The 22,013-nt window shown below is 36.9% G+C and overlaps 1 protein-coding gene across 1 annotated transcript; it reads left to right on the forward strand.

Annotated features, from left to right (window-relative positions):
* The first annotated feature begins 12,978 nt into the window (after positions 1 to 12,978).
* On the forward strand, positions 12,979 to 20,618 carry LOC115927771. Its single transcript, XM_030994035.1, has 4 exons — positions 12,979 to 13,009; positions 13,726 to 13,873; positions 18,118 to 18,166; positions 19,386 to 20,618. Exons 1-4 carry the CDS (start codon positions 12,979 to 12,981, stop codon positions 20,616 to 20,618), a joined length of 1,461 nt encoding a protein of 486 aa, XP_030849895.1.
* The last annotated feature ends 1,395 nt before the right edge of the window (positions 20,619 to 22,013 follow it).

The following is a 22,013-nucleotide window of genomic DNA, read 5'->3' on the forward strand; positions in this document are numbered from 1 at the left end:
TATTAGAAATGAGTGCGAAGATTGTGGCAAGCTAGAGACCAAGCGCAACTTTATAGATCATGTATCAGAATAGAAAGTAATCATAAAATAGTGAGTGTCTTGTTGTCATCTTCGATCTTTGAATTTGAGTTGCTTTGTATTTTGAGTGGGGCTAAACATAGGCAGTGGAATGAAAATATGTGTTTATTTCATTTTAAGGCAGCTCCATAAGCTATGGTTACTTTTGCACAGAATTCCTAACACGTGGCAGTGGATGTGTGTATTGATAAGAAAAGAAAATCTGCCAATTAAAGCTCATGATAATATTTACTTATTTGTCAAATAATCATTAGGTTTTATCAAATCACTGAAAAAGTATGTGTACCATACTCCATTTTTTTAAAACTAATTTTTAAGCTGCATATATATGTTTTGACGTTCCTACAAATGCATCAAAGCTGATTTTGAAATTGCAATTAAATAAGTGCGAAAACTGGAGTGAGACGCTTACAAATGCTTTATTGATCACATACAAGTAATAGATAGAATATAATTATGTGATATTAAGTATCTTGTTGTCATCTTTTATCTTAAAATTTCAGTTGCCTTTTGAGTGTGGCTACTATCAGGTCATGCGGAATGAACTTGCCCTGACCTTCAGAGCTGATCTTGAAGGGGCATATTAGAAATGAGTGCGAAGATTGTGGCAAGCTAGAGACCAAGCGCAACTTTATAGATCATGTATCAGAATAGAAAGTAATCATAAAATAGTGAGTGTCTTGTTGTCATCTTCGATCTTTGAATTTGAGTTGCTTTGTATTTTGAGTGGGGCTAAACATAGGCAGTGGAATGAAAATATGTGTTTATTACATTTTAAGGTGGCTCCATCAGCTATGGTTACTTTTGCACAGAATTCCTAACACGTGGCAGTGGATGTGTGTTGATAAGAAAAGAAAATCTGCCAATTAAAGCTCATGATAATATTTACTAATTTGTCAAATAATCATTAGGTTTTATCAAATCACTGAAAAAGTATGTGTACCATACTCCATTTTTTTAAAACTAATTTTTAAGCTGCATATATATGTTTTGACGTTCCTACAAATGCATCAAAGCTGATTTTGAAATTGCAATTAAATAAGTGCGAAAACTGGAGTGAGACGCTTACAAATGCTTTATTGATCACATACAAGTAATAGATAGAATATAATTATGTGATATTAAGTATCTTGTTGTCATCTTTTATCTTAAAATTTCAGTTGCCTTTTGAGTGTGGCTACTATCAGGTCATGCGGAATGAACTTTCCCTGACCTTCAGAGCTGATCTTGAAGGGGCATATTAGAAATGAGTGCGAAGATTGTGGCAAGCTAGAGACCAAGCGCAACTTTATAGATCATGTATCAGAATAGAAAGTAATCATAAAATAGTGAGTGTCTTGTTGTCATCTTCGATCTTTGAATTTGAGTTGCTTTGTATTTTGAGTGGGGCTAAACATAGGCAGTGGAATGAAAATATGTGTTTATTACATTTTAAGGTGGCTCCATCAGCTATGGTTACTTTTGCACCGAATTCCTAACACGTGGCAGTGGATGTGTGTTGATAAGAAAAGAAAATCTGCCAATTAAAGCTCATGATAATATTTACTAATTTGTCAAATAATCATTAGGTTTTATCAAATCACTGAAAAAGTATGTGTACCATACTCCATTTTTTTAAAACTAATTTTTAAGCTGCATATATATGTTTTGACGTTCCTACAAATGCATCAAAGCTGATTTTGAAATTGCAATTAAATAAGTGCGAAAACTGGAGTGAGACGCTTACAAATGCTTTATTGATCACATACAAGTAATAGATAGAATATAATTATGTGATATTAAGTATCTTGTTGTCATCTTCTATCTTAAAATTTCAGTTGCCTTTTGAGTGTGGCTACTATCAGGTCATGCGGAATGAACTTTCCCTGACCTTCAGAGCTGATCTTGAAGGGGCATATTAGAAATGAGTGCGAAGATTGTGGCAAGCTAGAGACCAAGCGCAACTTTATAGATCATGTATCAGAATAGAAAGTAATCATAAAATAGTGAGTGTCTTGTTGTCATCTTCGATCGTTGAATTTGAGTTGCTTTGTATTTTGAGTGGGGCTAAACATAGGCAGTGGAATGAAAATATGTGTTTATTTCATTTTAAGGCAGCTCCATAAGCTATGGTTAGTTGCAATATATCCTTACAAGTGGCAAAGAAGAAAATCTGCCAATTAAAGCCCCATGGTAATACTAATTAGTAATATTATCAGGTTTTATCAAGTCAATGAAAAAGTATAATTTATATTAATATTTATAAGCTGCATGTTTTGACGTTCCTACAAATGTATCTGAGGCTGCTTTTAAGCCGATCTTGAAATTGCAACTAAATGAGTGCGAAGACTGAGGAGAGACGCTTACAAATGCTTTAGTGATCATGTGTAATACATGTAGATAGAACATAGCTAGTATCTTGTTGTCATCTTCTATCTTAAAATTTCAGTTGCCTTTTGAGTGTGGCTACTATCAGGTCATGCGGAATGAACTTTCCCTGACCTTCAGAGCTGATCTTGAAGGGGCATATTAGAAATGAGTGCGAAGATTGTGGCAAGCTAGAGACCAAGCGCAACTTTATAGATCATGTATCAGAATAGAAAGTAATCATAAAATAGTGAGTGTCTTGTTGTCATCTTCGATCGTTGAATTTGAGTTGCTTTGTATTTTGAGTGGGGCTAAACATAGGCAGTGGAATGAAAATATGTGTTTATTTCATTTTAAGGCAGCTCCATAAGCTATGGTTAGTTGCACATAATATATCCTTACAAGTGGCAAAGAAGAAAATCTGCCAATTAAAGCCCCATGGTAATACTAATTAGTAATATTATCAGGTTTTATCAAGTCAATGAAAAAGTAAAATTTATATTAATATTTATAAGCTGCATGTTTTGACGTTCCTACAAATGTATCTGAGGCTGCTTTTAAGCCGATCTTGAAATTGCAACTAAATGAGTGCGAAGACTGAGGAGAGACGCTTACAAATGCTTTAGTGATCATGTGTAATACATGTAGATAGAACATAATTATGTGTTCTAGTATCTTGTTGTCATCTTCTATCTTAAAATTTCAGTTGCCTTTTGAGTGTGGCTACTATCAGGTCATGCGGAATGAACTTTCCCTGACCTTCAGAGCTGATCTTGAAGGGGCATATTAGAAATGAGTGCGAAGATTGTGGCAAGCTAGAGACCAAGCGCAACTTTATAGATCATGTATCAGAATAGAAAGTAATCATAAAATAGTGAGTGTCTTGTTGTCATCTTCGATCTTTGAATTTGAGTTGCTTTGTATTTTGAGTGGGGCTAAACATAGGCAGTGGAATGAAAATATGTGTTTATTTCATTTTAAGGCAGCTCCATAAGCTATGGTTACTTTTGCACAGAATTCCTAACACGTGGCAGTGGATGTGTGTATTGATAAGAAAAGAAAATCTGCCAATTAAAGCTCATGATAATATTTACTTATTTGTCAAATAATCATTAGGTTTTATCAAATCACTGAAAAAGTATGTGTACCATACTCCATTTTTTTAAAACTAATTTTTAAGCTGCATATATATGTTTTGACGTTCCTACAAATGCATCAAAGCTGATTTTGAAATTGCAATTAAATAAGTGCGAAAACTGGAGTGAGACGCTTACAAATGCTTTATTGATCACATACAAGTAATAGATAGAATATAATTATGTGATATTAAGTATCTTGTTGTCATCTTTTATCTTAAAATTTCAGTTGCCTTTTGAGTGTGGCTACTATCAGGTCATGCGGAATGAACTTTCCCTGACCTTCAGAGCTGATCTTGAAGGGGCATATTAGAAATGAGTGCGAAGATTGTGGCAAGCTAGAGACCAAGCGCAACTTTATAGATCATGTATCAGAATAGAAAGTAATCATAAAATAGTGAGTGTCTTGTTGTCATCTTCGATCTTTGAATTTGAGTTGCTTTGTATTTTGAGTGGGGCTAAACATAGGCAGTGGAATGAAAATATGTGTTTATTACATTTTAAGGTGGCTCCATCAGCTATGGTTACTTTTGCACCGAATTCCTAACACGTGGCAGTGGATGTGTGTTGATAAGAAAAGAAAATCTGCCAATTAAAGCTCATGATAATATTTACTAATTTGTCAAATAATCATTAGGTTTTATCAAATCACTGAAAAAGTATGTGTACCATACTCCATTTTTTTAAAACTAATTTTTAAGCTGCATATATATGTTTTGACGTTCCTACAAATGCATCAAAGCTGATTTTGAAATTGCAATTAAATAAGTGCGAAAACTGGAGTGAGACGCTTACAAATGCTTTATTGATCACATACAAGTAATAGATAGAATATAATTATGTGATATTAAGTATCTTGTTGTCATCTTCTATCTTAAAATTTCAGTTGCCTTTTGAGTGTGGCTACTATCAGGTCATGCGGAATGAACTTTCCCTGACCTTCAGAGCTGATCTTGAAGGGGCATATTAGAAATGAGTGCGAAGATTGTGGCAAGCTAGAGACCAAGCGCAACTTTATAGATCATGTATCAGAATAGAAAGTAATCATAAAATAGTGAGTGTCTTGTTGTCATCTTCGATCTTTGAATTTGAGTTGCTTTGTATTTTGAGTGGGGCTAAACATAGGCAGTGGAATGAAAATATGTGTTTATTACATTTTAAGGTGGCTCCATCAGCTATGGTTACTTTTGCACAGAATTCCTTACACGTGGCAGTGGATGTGTGTATTGATTAGAAAAGAAAATCTGCCAATTAAAGCCCATGGTAAAATTTACTAATTAGTCAATTAATCATAAGCATATACATGTACATGTAATTATGTGATAGTATTAAGTATCTTGTTGTCATCTTCTATCTTAAAATTTCAGTTGCCTTTTGAGTGTGGCTAATATCAGGTCATAAGGAATGAACTTTCCCTGACCTTCAGAGCTGATCTTGAAGGACATTATCTGAAATGAGTGCAAAGAGACCCAACTTCCCAAGTGCAGCTTTATTGATCATGTATCAGAATAGAAAGTAATCATGCAATAGTGAGTGTCTTGTCAGCTATCTTTGAGTTGCTTTTTTGAGTGGGGCTAATTCCAGGTCCTGTAGAAAATCACACCATTATGATTTGTTGTTAAATGAGAATTAAACAGATTTTCTGTTTTCCAAATATTATATTTAAATTTAAATTTAAAGTGTCAAAAGTGCCACCTATTTCACAGTATTAGGGATCCTTAAGGTGTGTTTCTAGATCCTACCTTGAGCATCAATGCACTGGCAGTCAGATGACTAGGAAGCTTCCTTATGTGAACATTGTGTAACGTTTATAGTCAAATGGAGACTTTAGGCTAACTTTATTAGGCTTACCAGTTGATCACCGCTATGTATACCGGTAATGTTTTGCATATCAACTTGGGACTTAGGAGCCAACTGTGATCAGGTCCTCAGTTTGCTAGGACCAGATGATAAGAACACGTTCATATGTGTAAATTGTGTAAACTAAAGTTTGCAAGTCAAATACTTTAGGCCAATGTTTGCTCTGTTTCCAGGTAAACTTATATGCCATGATAGGCCAATGTGTAATGTTTTGCATATCAATTATTGACTTATGGGCAATTATAATCAGGTCCACAGTTGGCTTGGGTCAGATGACCAGGAAGCATCCTCACGTGTAAATTGTGTAAACTGAAGTTTGTAGGTCAAATGGGGACTTTTGGCCAACTTTACTTGGCTCATCAGTTGATCAGGGCATGATGACTCGTCAAAGGACCGCTATGTATAATGCAGGGCTTTTCAACCTGCGGCCCTCGGGACCATTTTGTGCAGCCCGCGAGACCTTCATGACAAAATAGTTTTAAAGCTATCAATCAATAATATGCAAATTTCATGTTCATTAAATCGACATCCATGTATTTTTGGTATTTGCAATACTACTCGTATGCATGCCCCCTTTTTATGACAGAAAATGGCAAAAAATACATTTGGCTTGAAAATAAGTTGCACAAAGATATTTCCCCTTGAACCTGGTTCACACGATTGCAGCCCGCGGTTGTTGAAAAGCCCTGGTATAATGTTTTGCATATCAACTTGGGCCTTACTAGCCAACTGTGATGAGGTCCTCAGTTTGCTAGGACCAGATGATGAGGAAGCATCAACATGTGTTAATTGTGTACTAAAGTTTGCAGGTCAAATGGGGACTTGGCCAACCAACTTTGCTAGGTTCCCCAGTAGAGTTATTATTATATAGGCCATGATTGGCAAATCATACTGTTTTGCATATCAAGTGGTGACTTATGGGCAATTTTAATCAGGTCCTCAGTTGGCTTGGGTCAGATGACCAGGAAGCATCCTCACGTGTACATTGTGTAAACTGAAGTTTGCATGTCAAATGGAGACTTTTGACCAACTTTACTGTTGCTAAGCAAAACATTAAATACAAATATATTACTTAGTGGTCCTTTGACGAGTCATCATGGTCCTGATGAACTGGTGAGCTGAGTAAAGTTGGCCTAAAGTTCCCATTTTACCTGTAAACTTTAGTTTACACAATGTACACATTAGTGCCCTGCGGGGCAAGACTTTCTTCTACCCCGACCCGGCACTACCCCAGTTTCATCAGCCCCGACCCGTAATTTTTCACCCTACCCAGAAAGTTTTTTTCTTGGACCAGACCGGACTGGACCGGGCATTTTTGCAGGGGTGTGATTTCTCTGGTTTTCTGGATTTTGAAATTTGATTTTTGTTTTTGTGGATTTTGTTGGTGTTGATTTTTTAATTTCTTTCTCTTAAAAGTGTTTAAAGCCTCTCCAAATGTCTAGTAAAATCCATAAAAGGGGTGGGGTTACCCCTTTCCTGGACCCCGGCGGTGAGGATGCTCGCTTCGCTCTATATTTGGATCTTCCTGGATTTTTTTCCAACCCTCAATCACACCCCTGATTTTTGTCACGGCCCGTAAACGTATGTCTATTTTGAAAATTATGCGTAAAATCACAATTTACATTCTGTAATAGGCAGTTTTTATTCTGAAATAAGCATATTCAACAAAAAAATAAATTACAACAATTTCAACGGAATACATCCATTGTGAAATGCTGATGGTTTTTATTTAGTTTTGGGGTGGTTATATTGAGTTTGGACTAATTTTGTTTAAAAATCAAAATTTACCCGAATGCAAATTCAACCCGCCCATGGACTGCCCCGAAAATGTTTGCCCCGACCCGGACAGGACTGTAAATTTGACTAAAAATCCTTACCCGACTTGGGTTTTGGTCCAGGTCGGTCCGGGGACATTCGGGGTTTCTGGGTGTTTCGTATGGCTCTAGTACACGATGCTTCCTCAACATCTGGTCCTAGCCAACTGAGGTTCTCATCACCCCAGAATCCACAGTGATATTTATTTTCTATTTTCTTGTTGCAGATACTTCCTGTAACTTGTTCGAAATCATGGTAAGTTTGTTTTTGTATTCATTGAACATTTGTTTGAAAATAATTACCATATGAATTGAAAAACAATTTGCAGGGACATGCTATAACTCAAGTCTGCTATGTACAATCATGGGGTGAGGCTACATGCTCTTGAGATGCATTCCTTAAGGGAGCATTTATGATAAATGGGATTTTGTACACTGCTTGTTTTGAAATTAAAGGCCAAAAGTGATTTCTGCATAATTTTGTCAATCATTTGTGACTCGACACAGTCAAATGAGGTGGATGTCGGCATAATTTAATCATTTTGAATTATAACAACATGTTATTTTGATTTAATGTGTTTATATCATGTGAAATGAATATATGCCAAATTTGACTTGCATCTCCAATTCCTTTCCCGAGAATTACAACTTTTCTTTCATTTTTCTATTTATCGGAGTCGACACCAATTAATTACAAGGGTGCTGAATTCTGCACCATCTGTTGTAATCCTTGACCATTAAAAGATGTACGCTTTTAAAAATGATCGTTTAGGTATTTAAAAGTGTTAAAGCGACTACGACGTGAAAATGTCAATTAGCCTCATCCCCAGTGTGCTTTTACCAAAATGTGGATTTTCTTCATTTTCCAGGGGGGGTTGTCATGTTTGTGCTTTTTTTTCTTCATAGATTTTTGAATTTCATCACATTTTGAGTGTAATCAGTGGATAAACCCAAGATAAAAATATGAAGATATTGTCAAATGCCCCTTTAACTCTCAAGAGCACATAACTTTGAATTTCCAATTCAAGGCATTCCAGAAAAGCAATCTGAAATTTATCATAACTCTGGAAAGGAATGTAATAAATTAATGATTTTGGTATCAAAATGATCCTAGACTTGTGGAGAATGCATTACAGGTATTAACAAAATCTGAAGTTGGTCAACGCACATCATCATCAGCCTCATTTACCCGCGTTGGGTCACATTTATTATTCTAGAAAATATTTTTGAATAACATGCTCCCTTAAAGATAAAGTTGAGTTCTGGTCATGTGATTGCATTGTGAAAGAAACGGTGTGGAATCTATCAGAAAAGGTTGATCATCTAGTATATAAGTATTCGTGTGTATTGCAAGGTTCTGGAATCATCAAAATGATGAGACATTTGGCCAAAGCTTGGCAAAGTTACAATCACTGTACACAGAATGATGTATATGGGACTACACGAGCACATGGCGAAAAAAACCTACCCCCCGATTTTTACGTATTTTATGTCATATTTAGAATATGAAGGCATTTGAAGAGCCATGCTTTTCAGGGAACATGTTTAATCTGATGTTCTTCCACAATGATAACGCTCACAAATTATATTTTACCTCTTCCCAGAACTCAACCTTCTCTTTAAGGAAATGCTCTACCCTATTGGTCATTCAGTCACAAACAAAATATGATAAGCATGGTCTAGTGTGAAGGTTTAATGACAACTAAGTGTGTATTCCTTTTGTTTACACCAATCCGGCCAAGCCATTATTACTGTGGTGTCCCCGCTGTCAAACTGCTGTGTCCCGAGAGAGGGGGTTCATATCCTTTCATGGGATTGATGCATACATAATACAACACAATTGATCTATTGCAATGTGCAATCACGTATTAATTTGCAGAATCAAAATGTACCGTGCTGATTCAGTTGTGGTTCCGTCAACAGAGGGCCAAATACAGTAAACGCTCGACGGGTTGGTGTATAGAATGCATAACATGCACTTCAAACATCTGCTTTATTATTTTTAATTATAGGTATTGAAATGTATAGAGCATTTCATGACTGACCAACATTTTAATGCTCTTCACTTTAATTATTTTAAGAACCATATGACTTGCAAAAGTATAACTGTAATATTTAAATTTGTTGTCACCGCCCTTTAAATCTTTCACAGAAAGTTTCACTGAAACTATAAGTACTGTTAGGCTTTGACGAACGACCATATGCTTTGGGTAGTTTAGTCCGTTACCTTAAGCTTTCTGTTTATTTGATAAACTTATACTGACTGGTGATGAAACATTGCCATTTTGATCTCCTGCTGTATTACTGAGAAATTGCTTTCAAAAAGCTGATTAAATATGATTCAGTTTCATTAGAGTTCTGCTGTCCCATCACTTTGGATGTTACTAAATACTGTACTAACCCCATTATAGTCCCACCTAAATTTACACTGGAATGAACTTGAATTTAGAGGGTGGGATCAAAATCCCATTTTGATCCTAACAAAAAAAAACACAAGCATCAAAATGTCAGCCTTTTCTGACGTAAATGAATTCCAGATATTTTCAAGTGTCAAATGAGGTGTGTGATTAACAAAGATCTGCAAATGAACTGAAGCATAATCACAAGAGAAACTACCAAAACAGTAATAATAGCAAAAACTGCTTGTAACTAGAATTGTCTTCCAGCAAAGAGCTTCTAAGGTGGGATTATAATTGAACATGGGTCTACTCAGGTCAGTATGGCAATAGTCCATAGAATAGATGAAGTCCAGGCAATATCAGCATTACATCTGTGAGAAATTTCTGAAACTTTTGCATGTTGAAAGTACATGTAGGTGTACATGTAGATCATATCGAAGATCTCTATCTTGGTTGCAGTTAATCTTGACTTGAATCAATACCTCATCAAATCATTGACTTGCATGTATTATACAGGAACGATCAAGAAGGCGGGTTTCCCCAGAGCAAGTGGCAAAGAAGTGGTGTCAAATATCACAGGATCAGTCAGGGTTTCAGAAGAAATACATCAACCAATACATTGGTATTTTTTTATCACTGGCATTGTCCCTTTAATGCCATTTTCATCTTCATCTATATTTTGGTTTGTTAATTTCCTAAAACTTCATATATGTTTTGGTTTGGTTCCAAAACTTCGTTATTTTGGTTTGTTTCCTAATTTCTTCGTGTTTTTTGGAAGTTCTCTGAATCTTCATTGATGCGTTGTTTTTTTAGGCAAAAAAAAAAGAGGTTCGTCTCAAGTTCCACAGGTTCAAAACCCAAAGCGCTATGCATTTTTGTTTGTTTTTTGGTTTAGTCTAAAAAAGTTATGCGGGAGTGTCGTGGTCGAGTGGTTTAAGGCGCTTGACTGGAGATGCACTAATATCCTTTGGCAAGATATTAACCTGCACTTGCTACTCTCCACCCAGGTGTTAAATGGGTACCCAGCAGTAGGATGCGGCCGTCATTGTTTGTCAAACAGTTTTTTGAGCATCAAGTAACGCCTGGCTGGAATGCTCCCCAGGGAGTGGAGATCGTGCACAGTGTGTGCGGGCAAGCACTGAATCCTATGACCGGGCTAATAGTATATTTGTAAAGCGCTTAGAGACATTTGTATTTAAGCGCTATATAAAAGCTTAATATTATTATTATTATGCGCTCGTGGAAATTCCTTTTTTTATTGCATTTTTAGCCCACTTTTTTTTCTATTTTTTTGCTGCTTTGTGGCCATATTTTTATTTTTGCATATCAACTGGGGACTTAAGAGCCAACTGTGATCAGGTCCTCAGTTTGCTAGGACCAGATGATAAAGACGCAGTCATATGTGTAAATTGTGTAAACTAAAGTTTGCAAGTCAAATAGAGACTTTAGGCCAAGGTTTGCTCTGTTTCCAGGTAAACTTATATGCCATGATAGGCCAATGTGTAATGTTTTGCATATCAATTATTGACTTATGGGCAATTTTAATCAGGTCCACAGTTGGCTTGGGTCAGATCATGGACCTATTACGGATGGACATTCAACGTGATTCTTTCTTTGATCCAATGATAGTCACCGCCTTCTGATTATGTGCATCTTAATGAGAACATTCGGCTGTTTTAACAATAACGACTGCGTAAGCATTTTCGGGCATTGACAAAGGAGCAGTTTCCCTCTCTTGGGTTTTGTTTGGATGGTGTGCTCTGTAAGAGTATGTCTTCAATAAAAACATCCCCAATGGGGAGCAGCAAAGTTGAAAAGCAGACGATTTTGGTGATATGAAATGTATTATTACTGATCTTGATTCTGTCCCGGCTTTTTGGCGGCGACCATGATGAGATCAAAGTGAAGAAACATTTACGGAATGTTATTGAGACGACATTGACGTAGACAATCACAATGAATTTGTTAAGAAAACGATGAATGTCCATCCGTAATAGGTCCATGGTCAGATGACCAGGATCGACGCATCCTCATGTGTACATTGTGTAAACTGAAGTTTGTAGGTCAAATGGGGACTTTTGGCCAACTTTACTTAGATCTGTGTTTTGGTTTGTTTCCTTATATCAATGCTTTGGTTTGTTTACTGACATCCATGTTTTGGTTTGTTTCCTTATATCCATAATTTGTTTCCTTATTTCCATAGTTTGTTTCCTTATATCCATAGTTTGTTTCCTTACATCCATGTTTTAGTTTGTTTACTGACATCCATGTTTTGGTTTGTTTACTGACATCCATGTTTTGGTTTGTTTCCTTATTTCCATAGTTTGTTTCCTTATATCCATAGTTTGTTTCCTTACATCCATGTTTTAGTTTGTTTACTGACATCCATGTTTTGGTTTGTTTACTGACATCCATGTTTTGGTTTGTTTCCTTATTTCCATAGTTTGTTTCCTTATATCCATAGTTTGTTTCCTTACATCCATGTTTTGGTTTGTTTACTGACATCCATGTTTTGGTTTGTTTACTGACATCCATGTTTTGGTTTGTTTCCTTATATCAATGTTTTGGTTTGTTTCCTTACATCCATGTTTTGGTTTGTCCCCCAACACAGACGTGAAGGTTTGCTCCCTTAAATTGATGTTTTAGTTTTGGTTTGTTTTCTTACATTGTTTTGGTTTGTTTCCTGACACATGTATAAGTTTTGCTTCCTTTCATCGATGTGTTGGTTTGTTTCCACCGTCCATGTTTTGGTTTGCTTCCTTACATCTATGTTTAGGTTTGTCCCCTAATGTATACGTTAAGGGTTGTTTTACAATCAGGGTACATCTTTCGGGGGCTAATTCACCCCGAGCCCCCGTGTATTTTTTTCGCTGTTGCTGAAGTCCACAATGTGATCCATAAAAATAATATATGGACTTCCTCAAAAATGGTATTACCATTATGCCAACTTATAGGCCACCAGTAGCACTACCTACAGGTACAAAGATCTGTTTGACATCTTTGATAAATAACAAAAATATGTACCTACTGGTATGTGCATGAATGTTAATATTTGTGTGAATAAAACTCTGTCAAAATCAACATTTAGGTATCACCTACTAGTCCATAATAGAAACTGAAGCACGGTAGTTAATAACTAAAAAACATGAATATATTTGGTTATTTGGTAATGTGCTCCATTGATTTGAAATTTTGTGACGCATTCCGTCAAAAAATGTCCTCTCCGAAATCACTTCAATTAAACTCCAAAATTAAATGAACAAAATGGTTAATGACATTTTGTTTATAAACTCTTATCCAAGTTATATACATTTATGTTAAGCCGCTAGACAAAGTGTTTGAAGAATGTCCTATGCCAACCGTGCTCTTAGAGTGTGCAAGTTGCTGACGTGTCCAGCTTGGCATACCAAAATGCGGTCGGCATAGATGACATTTTGCCCTCTGTAGACCGTGCCCCTTGCCCCATGGGGTCAAGGGGCTATGCGTATGCCAAATACTGTAAAAGGATTTAATTTCATAGGTTGTTTTTTTTTCGCGAATTTAGAAAAAGCAGGATTTGGCGAGAGTTTTAAATTTGCGAATACAGAAAATTTACTGTTAGTTTTAATGTAAATTTTGCGAGGGATTTAATTTCGCGAATTTTATACCCTCACAAAATTAAATCCTTTTACAGTATGAGCTCTGTAGTTTTGCAATTTTTATGCTAGAGGTGGTTATACAAAGAGTCTTCAGAAGGAGGAGAAGATCGAGAAGACTAAACACCCTTCATAGCATAAGATCAGGGTGCAAAATAAGGAGTCTGAAGGGCACACCATTTTAAGGCAGTTATTAAAGGGCGCATCAATTTAGAAGGCAAAAATATTAAAAGTATAGCAAAACAATATGGTAACTTCTGGGGCATCAAGGCAACTGGTAGTGGCACCGACGGCAATTGCCTTTGATGCCTTCGGTTATTTTGCACCCTGCATAAGATCTATGCCGGGTTTCACCCAGGCAAAATAAGGAAGTGTTATTACCTGAATAACTCATATCTGCTCTGCCCCAATCTACCTTTGGATTAAATAAGGATTTCATGTGTTGTCTTCTGCACAGGTTATGGTCTCTTTGCAACCAGAGATTTCTCCAAAGGCGATTTCTTATTGGAATATAGAGGGGTACACAGACCTGATACAGCTGCTGAAACAGATGATGTTGATAACACCTATGTGTTTGAGTACAGACATAATGGGAAAGATATGCTGTAAGTTTTTAAACTAATTTAAAGTAATCTTGTTATTATTATATAGCCAGTTGTTGATTCAACACAATTTCAGCATTGGGAGCTGCCAAGAAGCCAATCTCAACAATCAATGATTTGCATTAAAATGTGTAGCTAATTAGGCAAATATCAACAATCAATGGTTTGCATCAAAATGTGTAGGCAAATGTGGATATATTACACATGAATTTAATGAGTGTGACTCTCCACTTTTGAATAATTGAAAGTTATTTTTCAATGCAAGGAGTAGCAGTTAGAAATCACCAGTGAAATGGAATTCTACATCCTCACAATTTGTTATTGATTATGAAGAACATCACAAATTCACTTGCATAGTGCATATAACTAACCATTGGTTAATTAATGGTTCAAGTTTCGGGTCAAGCAACTGTTTGAATTATGGTATACCATCTAGGTTTTGTGTTGCGATCGGTCAGTGGTTCAAAACCAAGATAGCGTGACCAAATTGACCAGCAATGACACCTTTTGTAATGTGCACTACAACATTGAATAACAAGAAATACTAAGGTCGACTTGTAAAATTTTGTTGTTTTTTTGTTGACAGAACAACACTTTGTATGAGTTTTTCTTGTATTCAAGAGTAGTAAAACATAATAACCTGTGGTCCAGTGTTTTTACACAGTTTGGGTTTACTTAACTCACAAATGCTACATGTAAATCGAAATCAACTGGTATTAAACAAGGTTTCATTGTGTTTACCTGCTGATTAATGTTCTAAATAAGAGCATGTTAGAATCTGTGAATACCCCTTTAAATAATTTTAAGAAAATCTATCAAAATTTACTTTCTTTCCTTATGTTTTGGTCAAAAGGATCGACGCCACATGCCCTAACTCCTGCCTTGCTCGATATATCAACGACTGCCACAAAAGACCCAACTCCATTATGAAGAAGTTCTCTCTCTCAGGAATGATACATCTCTGCTTGTATACTTTATCCAATATCAAAATTGGAGAAGAAATCAGGTACGACTATGGGATGCTGGATATGCCATGGCGACAGGTACCGGTATGTACCATTTCTTTCTAATTTGTATCTTATACTTAGACACATAGGCTATCCTTCATCTAATTCATCTTCATCTGTACGTAGCGACAGGTTTATACCATTAATTAGAATGGTCCTTATAATAATTGGGCAGTGTTATTATTAATGTCATGTTTAAGGATATTCCCTGAGTTGGACCACCTCTTAATGACATACATGTAGTAGATATGCCCAAGAAAACCTCATTTCCAAAATGTCAGTTATGCATTAGTGTGTGCATTACATTGCTCCATATCCTACAGCGTGTTTTCTCTCGGGTCCAAGAGAAACTCAAACATGGTGATGTTCTGTCGCTATAGAATTGTCAAAATTCTAATTGTCTATATAACTCTAAAAGTCTTGTTTTAGCTCATCCGGCCCAAAGGGCCCGATGAGCTTATGCCATGGCGTGGCGTCCGTCGTCCGTTCGTCCGTCCGTCTACAGTTTTCAAAATGCTTCTTCTTCGTTATTTTTCAACCGATTTTGATTCTGATTGTTTCATATGATAGGGCTAGGACGGGAATTTAAAAATTCGACACAGAATCGTCAAATTCATTATCTATGCTAATTTATGCAAATTGATTCGAAATCACAAAAAATGCTTCTTCTCCTTCATTTCTCGACCGATTTTGATTTGGTTTGCTTTATCTGGTAGAGCTAACTTTGGTACACTAAATTTCTACACAGAATTTTGAAATTGTTCTCCATTAATTAATTATGGTAATTTATGCAAATTTATTCCAAAAATAACAAAAATTGCTTCTCCCTCATTTCTTGACCGATTTTGATTTGGTTTGCCTTATTTGGTAGAGCTAAATTTGGAACACTAAAATTATACACAGAATTTTGAAATTGTTCTCCATTAATTAATTATGGTAATTTATGCAAATTTATTCCAAAAATAACAAAAATTGCTTCTCCTTCATATTTCGACCGATTTTGATTTGGTTTGCTTTATATCGTAGAGCTAACTTTGGTACACTAAACTTCTACACAGAATTTTGAAATTGTTCTCCATTAATATTTATGGTAATTTATGCAAATTTATTCCAAAAATAACAAAAATTGCTTCTTCTCCCTCATTTCTTGACCGATTTTGATTTGGTTTGCCAAATTTATTCCAAAAATAATTTAAAAATCACAAACCCTTCCAGGGCATCAAATTTTTATTTTTTGACCAGTTCAAAAGTGTACCACATAAAATTTATGATATTTGTTGTTGCGAGATGCGGATGAGCGCTACATCATTGACGTTCTGGTTATTGAATTTGCAACGTAATTAGCCAAAAATAATCTATAAACTTTTCACCTGACCCTCCCTGCAAGATATGTGATCAAAGCCCAAATGTCATGAAAAAGGGGAAAATGCGATGTACAATGTGAATTGTGAAACCTTTTTATAAAAACAAAATCTGTTGACACAAAAACCCTGATAGCACAAAGTAAATATCTGGCCGAACCATGTATTTTGTATGCAATTTTAAGTGGATAACACAAAATCCTTATAACACAAACAAAATATTGTGGTCCTACTGATTTTGTGTTAAAGAAGTTCCGCTCCGAGGTTCAGCTGTATCATGTTTACATGTCCTACCTTTGTATGATGCTGAATTATATTTCTTGGATTCTTTAAAAAATCGGTTAAAAAATGAGAAGGTGCAAGCCAAAAACGACTTGCGAGGCCAAGGTGGGATAGGAGAGTACGTTAATTGACCCCGGGCTCAAGTAAATTCTATTTCTGCTCATTTTGATAATTTAAAAATCAATTTAAGATCTTTAGATGCCCTGTCTCATAGATTAGTGGTAAATAAAGGTACCTTGACAGTTAAAAATAAATGTCATGTTTTAGCTCGATTTTGTGTAAAAGAGATTCCACTGTACGACAAAAAATCAGTTTAAATATGTTAAAGGGGGGTGCCAACGTTCAAAGTGTGCAAAACATTATGCAAAGATCATGAAAGTACAATTTTTGGGGAAAGGAAAGAAGTCATAAGTTCCATATCTGACCTCAAATTTGACCAAAAGTGCTGCTCAATAGTTAACAGGAAAGCTACGCAATTTATTGGTCAGAATTACCACAACTTGGTCAAAATTGTGGTCATTCTTACCTACCGTTAGTTTGTAGATTCTTCATCTTGATATTTTTATGTAAGTTTTTTTTTTTTTATTGTGACCAAAAGTGCCAAAATCTGCCTTTTGTCGCACTTTTTGGTTTAAAAAAAAATAAAACTTTTATTATCCCCTCGCCGACGAAGTCGGAGGGGATATAGTAACGCTGCCGTCCGTCCTTCCTTCCATGCGTGCGTCCGTCCGTGCGTGCGTCCGTTCGTAACAAATTTGGTTTCCGATCGATAACTTCAGTAATGTTTGACAAATTTTAATGGAATTTGATATGAAGGTACATGATATCAAAATACAGGCTAAGTTCGATTTCGGAGTATGTACCTAGGTCAAAGGTCATAGCTCATTAAATATGCAAATCTGGTTTCCATTCGATAACTTGAGTAATGTTTGACGAATTTTAATGAAATTTGATATGAAGGTTCATGGTATTAAAACAAAGTCTAAGTTCGATTTCGGAGTATGTAGGTCAAAGGTCATAGCTCATTAAATATGCAAATCTGGTTTCCATTCGATAACTTGAGTAATGTTTGACGGATTTTAATGAAATTTGATATGAAGGTACATGGTATCAAAATACATGTACAGCCTAATTTCGATTTCTGAGTATGTAGGTCAAAGGTGAAAGGTCATAGCTCATTAAATATGCAAAAACACCTACCGGTAATTATATATGTGAAAATCCTTGCCTAGAAATATAATAATATAGTCCAATGGAGGTAACTTGTTCTGACGTATATAGGCCATTTGTACCCTGCGAGGGATGCTACGCTTTGCGTTGACTTGTTTAAAAATGAATCTCATCTTACTACAGAATCAAAGTTTTATGTCTTTGATTGAGTTTGGAATTACACACCATGGATAGTGGCAATTGGCCATTGTAGTGGCATTCAAATTTAGCGATTTGTTAATATTACCAATTGATGTTCGAAAATGCATTTTAAAAAAATTGTGAATTGTCTTGCTCGCGAAATTGAAATGCATGCAAAACTTTTGCATATTATGGCTAATTCTTAATTTCTAAACTCATGAATTGTTTCCGTTTCCGATAATTTCAGGTGGGAGTTCTGGATGCTGCACCATCTGGCTCAAATGTTCACTGGACCGGTGATGACGACACTCCTGTCGCATCTGAACCATCTGGAGATGACAACACTCCTGTCGCATCTGAACCATCTGGAGATGACAACACTCCTGTCGCATCTGAACCATCTGGAGATGACGACACTCCTGTCGCATCTGAACCATCTGGAGATGACGACACTCCTGTCGCATCTGAACCATCTGGAGATGACAACACTCCTGTCGCATCTGAACCATCTGGAGATGACAACACTCCTGTCGCATCTGAACCATCTGGAGATGACGACACTCCTGTCGCATCTGAACCATCTGGAGATGACGACACTCCTGTCGCATCTGAACCATCTGGAGATGACGACACTCCTGTCGCATCTGAACCATCTGGAGATGACGACACTCCTGTCGCATCTGAACCATCTGGAGATGACGACACTCCTATCGCATCTGAACCATCTGGAGATGGCGACACTCCTGTCGCATCTGAACCATCTGGAGATGACGTCACTCCTGTCGCATCTGAACCATCTGGAGATGACAACACTCCTGTCGCATCTGAACCATCTGGAGATGACGACACTCCTGTCGCATCTGAACCATCTGGAGATGACGACACTCCTGTCGCATCTGAACCATCTGGAGATGACGACACTCCTGTCGCATCTGAACCATCTGGAGATGATTCCGATAGTGATTATGAAGCCGAATCTGATCCAGAAGGTAGTAGCAGTGATGAGGCTGATTTCATTCCATTTCGGTTTGTACGTGGACGTCAAAGTAACTCTGTGGCAGTTTCTGTCAGTGATAATAAGGAGAGTGAAGCCATGCCTGTTGACCATTCAGTACCTAATACCTCACCTGCCCATGCCTCTGCAAGTGTTCAAAGTGCAAAAGTCTCAAGCTCCAGTTGCAGTATTAATGTGATGACCACTTCAAACAACAACTGTAGAAAGTGGGACAAACCTCAGTACTGTAAATTTTGTAGTCAACACAAAAGAAACTGCCGAGGCATCTGCTTACACCACAACATGTCAACGAGACTGAGGTTCAGCAATGGATTGCAACTAAAGACATGAAAGAAAAGGCAAACTTGCTAGCTAAAATGAGAAATTACGGAAACTATCGTCACAATGTCAAAGTCCTTCAAGAAAATAAAGGTACCTTGATTGTTGCATACAGACCGAAATATGATGTGGATCCAGAAGAATATTTGCCATGTAGTCATTGTTATGCTTTCTATTCCAAGGATGATTTGTACAGGCATGTTCATAGATGTAAATTGCGACCAGATGTTGAGGATGAGGATGAGACCTGTGAACCACCCAAGAAGAAAAAAAGAACCTTACATGTTCAAACTGGTAGAATGATGCTTCCAGGCCCATCAGGAGTAAGCCCAAAGGTGCACATGATATTATCAATGGGAGTCGATGATGAAATATTGAGAGTTGTGAAATCAGATAGATTAATGCAGCAAGTAGCAGAGAGGCTGACATTGAAGCATGGGCATGACAAAGACCAGTATTCATATATACGGCAAAAATTGCGTGAACTTGCACGACTGGTTCGTGAGTACAGAAAATTGAATGATCACCCATCGGCTTCATTAGTAGATTTGATTTGTCCTACCAAATTTAATGAGGTCATAGCTGCAACTAGGAAGGCTGCAGGATTTAATGAGGATACACATTTGTACACAACACCTAGCCTGGCACTGAAAGTCGGATATACACTGGTGACGGCTGCCAAAGTCCTTATGGGAAATGCTCTGTTGCAAGCAGATGCTGGTTTGGAAAAGAAATGCAAACAGTTCATCAAATCATATACTCTCAAGTGGGAAGCAGAAGTAAGCACACATGCACTGCGTACATTAAAAGTAAACAAGAGAAATACATCAAGGCTGCTTCCTTTGACAACAGATGTTGTTGCACTGTCCAATTATGTGAGAAAAGAAACAAAAGAGGGAAAACAGAAGCTGAACAGCTGCAGTAGTGATGAGACCCTTGACAGATGGAAACAGTTGGCTGAGGTTACCCTGACCCAGGTGTGTGTTTTCAACAGGAAGCGTCCGGGAGAAGTTTCAAAGATGCCCCTCAGTGATTACAAGTGTATCACAAAAGGAGAAGGTGGAATATTTGGTGAAGGCCTAACCAAATGGGAAAAGGCGTTGTGCAATGTGGTATGGAGGGTGGAGATTAATGGGAAATGCAATAACACTGTACCCGTTTTGCTAACAGATGACATGAAAGGCAGCATTGACTTGTTGATGGAGAAAAGGTCACAAGTAGTCAATGATGGAAATCCCTACTTGTTTGCAAACCCCGATGGAAGAGGCCACTTGAGAGCAACTGATACAGTGCGAAATCATGCCCAAAAGTGTGGAGCAAAGTATCCAGATCAGCTTAGATTGACAAAACTCAGGAAGCACATTGCTATCAGCTCTCAGATCATGAATTTGAAGGATAATGAAGTGGACTTTTAGCCACCTTCATGGGCCATGACATAAGAACCCACAGAGCCTACTACCGCCTGCCAGATGCGTCACTGCAAGTAGCAAAGATTTCTAAAGTACTCTTCAGCATGAGAAGGGAGACCTAAAGGCAATGGCAGGAAAGACGTTGGATGATGTTCGTGTAGATGCAGATGAAGGTATGACTATTTTTTTATGTTTTGTGCTAGATAGAATGGCTGAGAATATGCCATACCATTTTCATTTCCTTCTACTTTTATCTAAAGTGATATCTGATTGGTTAGTGAGATCATAACGGTTTCTAGTTTGAGATTACATTAGGCCAGAAAACTTTTATGTTACATCTCAATCATTCATTTCACTCTCATACAACACAGTTTTTATATTGTATAATTTCCTTAGTTTTGTATGCTTGCTATATCCTTCAGTTTGTGAAGTTCCATGCTTTTGGTAAGCAAACTGGGATGTCTTCATTAGTACCTCCAGTTTTAATAAGAATTGATCCGAGATACAATATATGGGAAGCTGCCAACATTTCAAATACTTGAATATGTGATTTGATTTTTGTGTCGCCTTACTGAACGTTCATGGTGGCACATACTAATCCAAATTATCTATGTCCGTCTTTCCATTAACCGATTCGGTTAACGTTTCGGTTAACCCTTCTAAAATGCTCCGCAGGCTAAACGCTATGCTTGATTTACTCCAAAACTTGGTAGGATGATCCGCAGGTTAAACGCTATGCCCGATTTACTCAACTTGGTAGGGTGATAGAGTGAGGTGCCACAATATCATGTGTTGCTTTGAGCTGTATTATTTGCATATTCATGAATTTCAATTAGCTTATTTGCAATGCAATTTAGGTTAACCTTAAAAAAATGCTCTGCAGCTAAACGCTATACCTGATTCATTGAAACCTGGTAGGGTGACAGACTGAGGTGCCAAGATGTTGTGTGATGCTTTTCATTGCATTATTTGCATAATCATGACATTTAATGAGCTAATTTGCATATTTTGATATATTTTGGATACTCATGTGTTTTAAAAAAATGTGACACTTGCAGAATTGTCTCTCTAAATACCCTTTGTATTGAAGAGTTAGTTGTGGTACCAGCTGTGCTGTTTACATGAAAAGCAAAACAGGGATGACTATCCACAGCTGTCTGCTATGAACTTACCCTTGCAAAGATTATAATGTACATGTATTTATTTTTCACTGCTCTTGTTAAATCTGTGTTTGTTTTTTGTGGTTTTTCAGAATGCAACATAGATCCAGATGTTGATGATGATCCTGACAACGAAGTGAACAGGCCGATGATGCTGTTTTGATGGATGAGATGTCAGACAAAGAAAATGAAGGTGTGAATGAATTACTTTGTTATATCCTTTGTTAGGCCTCCGTACGAA

This window comes from Strongylocentrotus purpuratus, unplaced genomic scaffold, assembly GCF_000002235.5.
Source record: "Strongylocentrotus purpuratus isolate Spur 01 unplaced genomic scaffold, Spur_5.0 spur5_scaffold_20, whole genome shotgun sequence".
In the NCBI taxonomy this organism is placed as follows: Eukaryota; Metazoa; Echinodermata; class Echinoidea; order Camarodonta; family Strongylocentrotidae; genus Strongylocentrotus; species Strongylocentrotus purpuratus.

What these genes read in the sequence shown, in the direction of transcription:
- LOC115927771 (XM_030994035.1), top strand. Translation starts at nt 12,979, where the DNA reads ATGTCCTATGCCAACCGTGCTCTTAGAGTGT. An exon ending in CATAATGGGAAAGATATGCT is followed by an intron (nt 13,874 to 18,117) that starts GTAAGTTTTTAA and finishes CGATAATTTCAG; the next exon opens with GTGGGAGTTCTGGATGCTGC. An exon ending in CTCAAATGTTCACTGGACCG is followed by an intron (nt 18,167 to 19,385) that starts GTGATGACGACA and finishes TTCTATTCCAAG; the next exon opens with GATGATTTGTACAGGCATGT.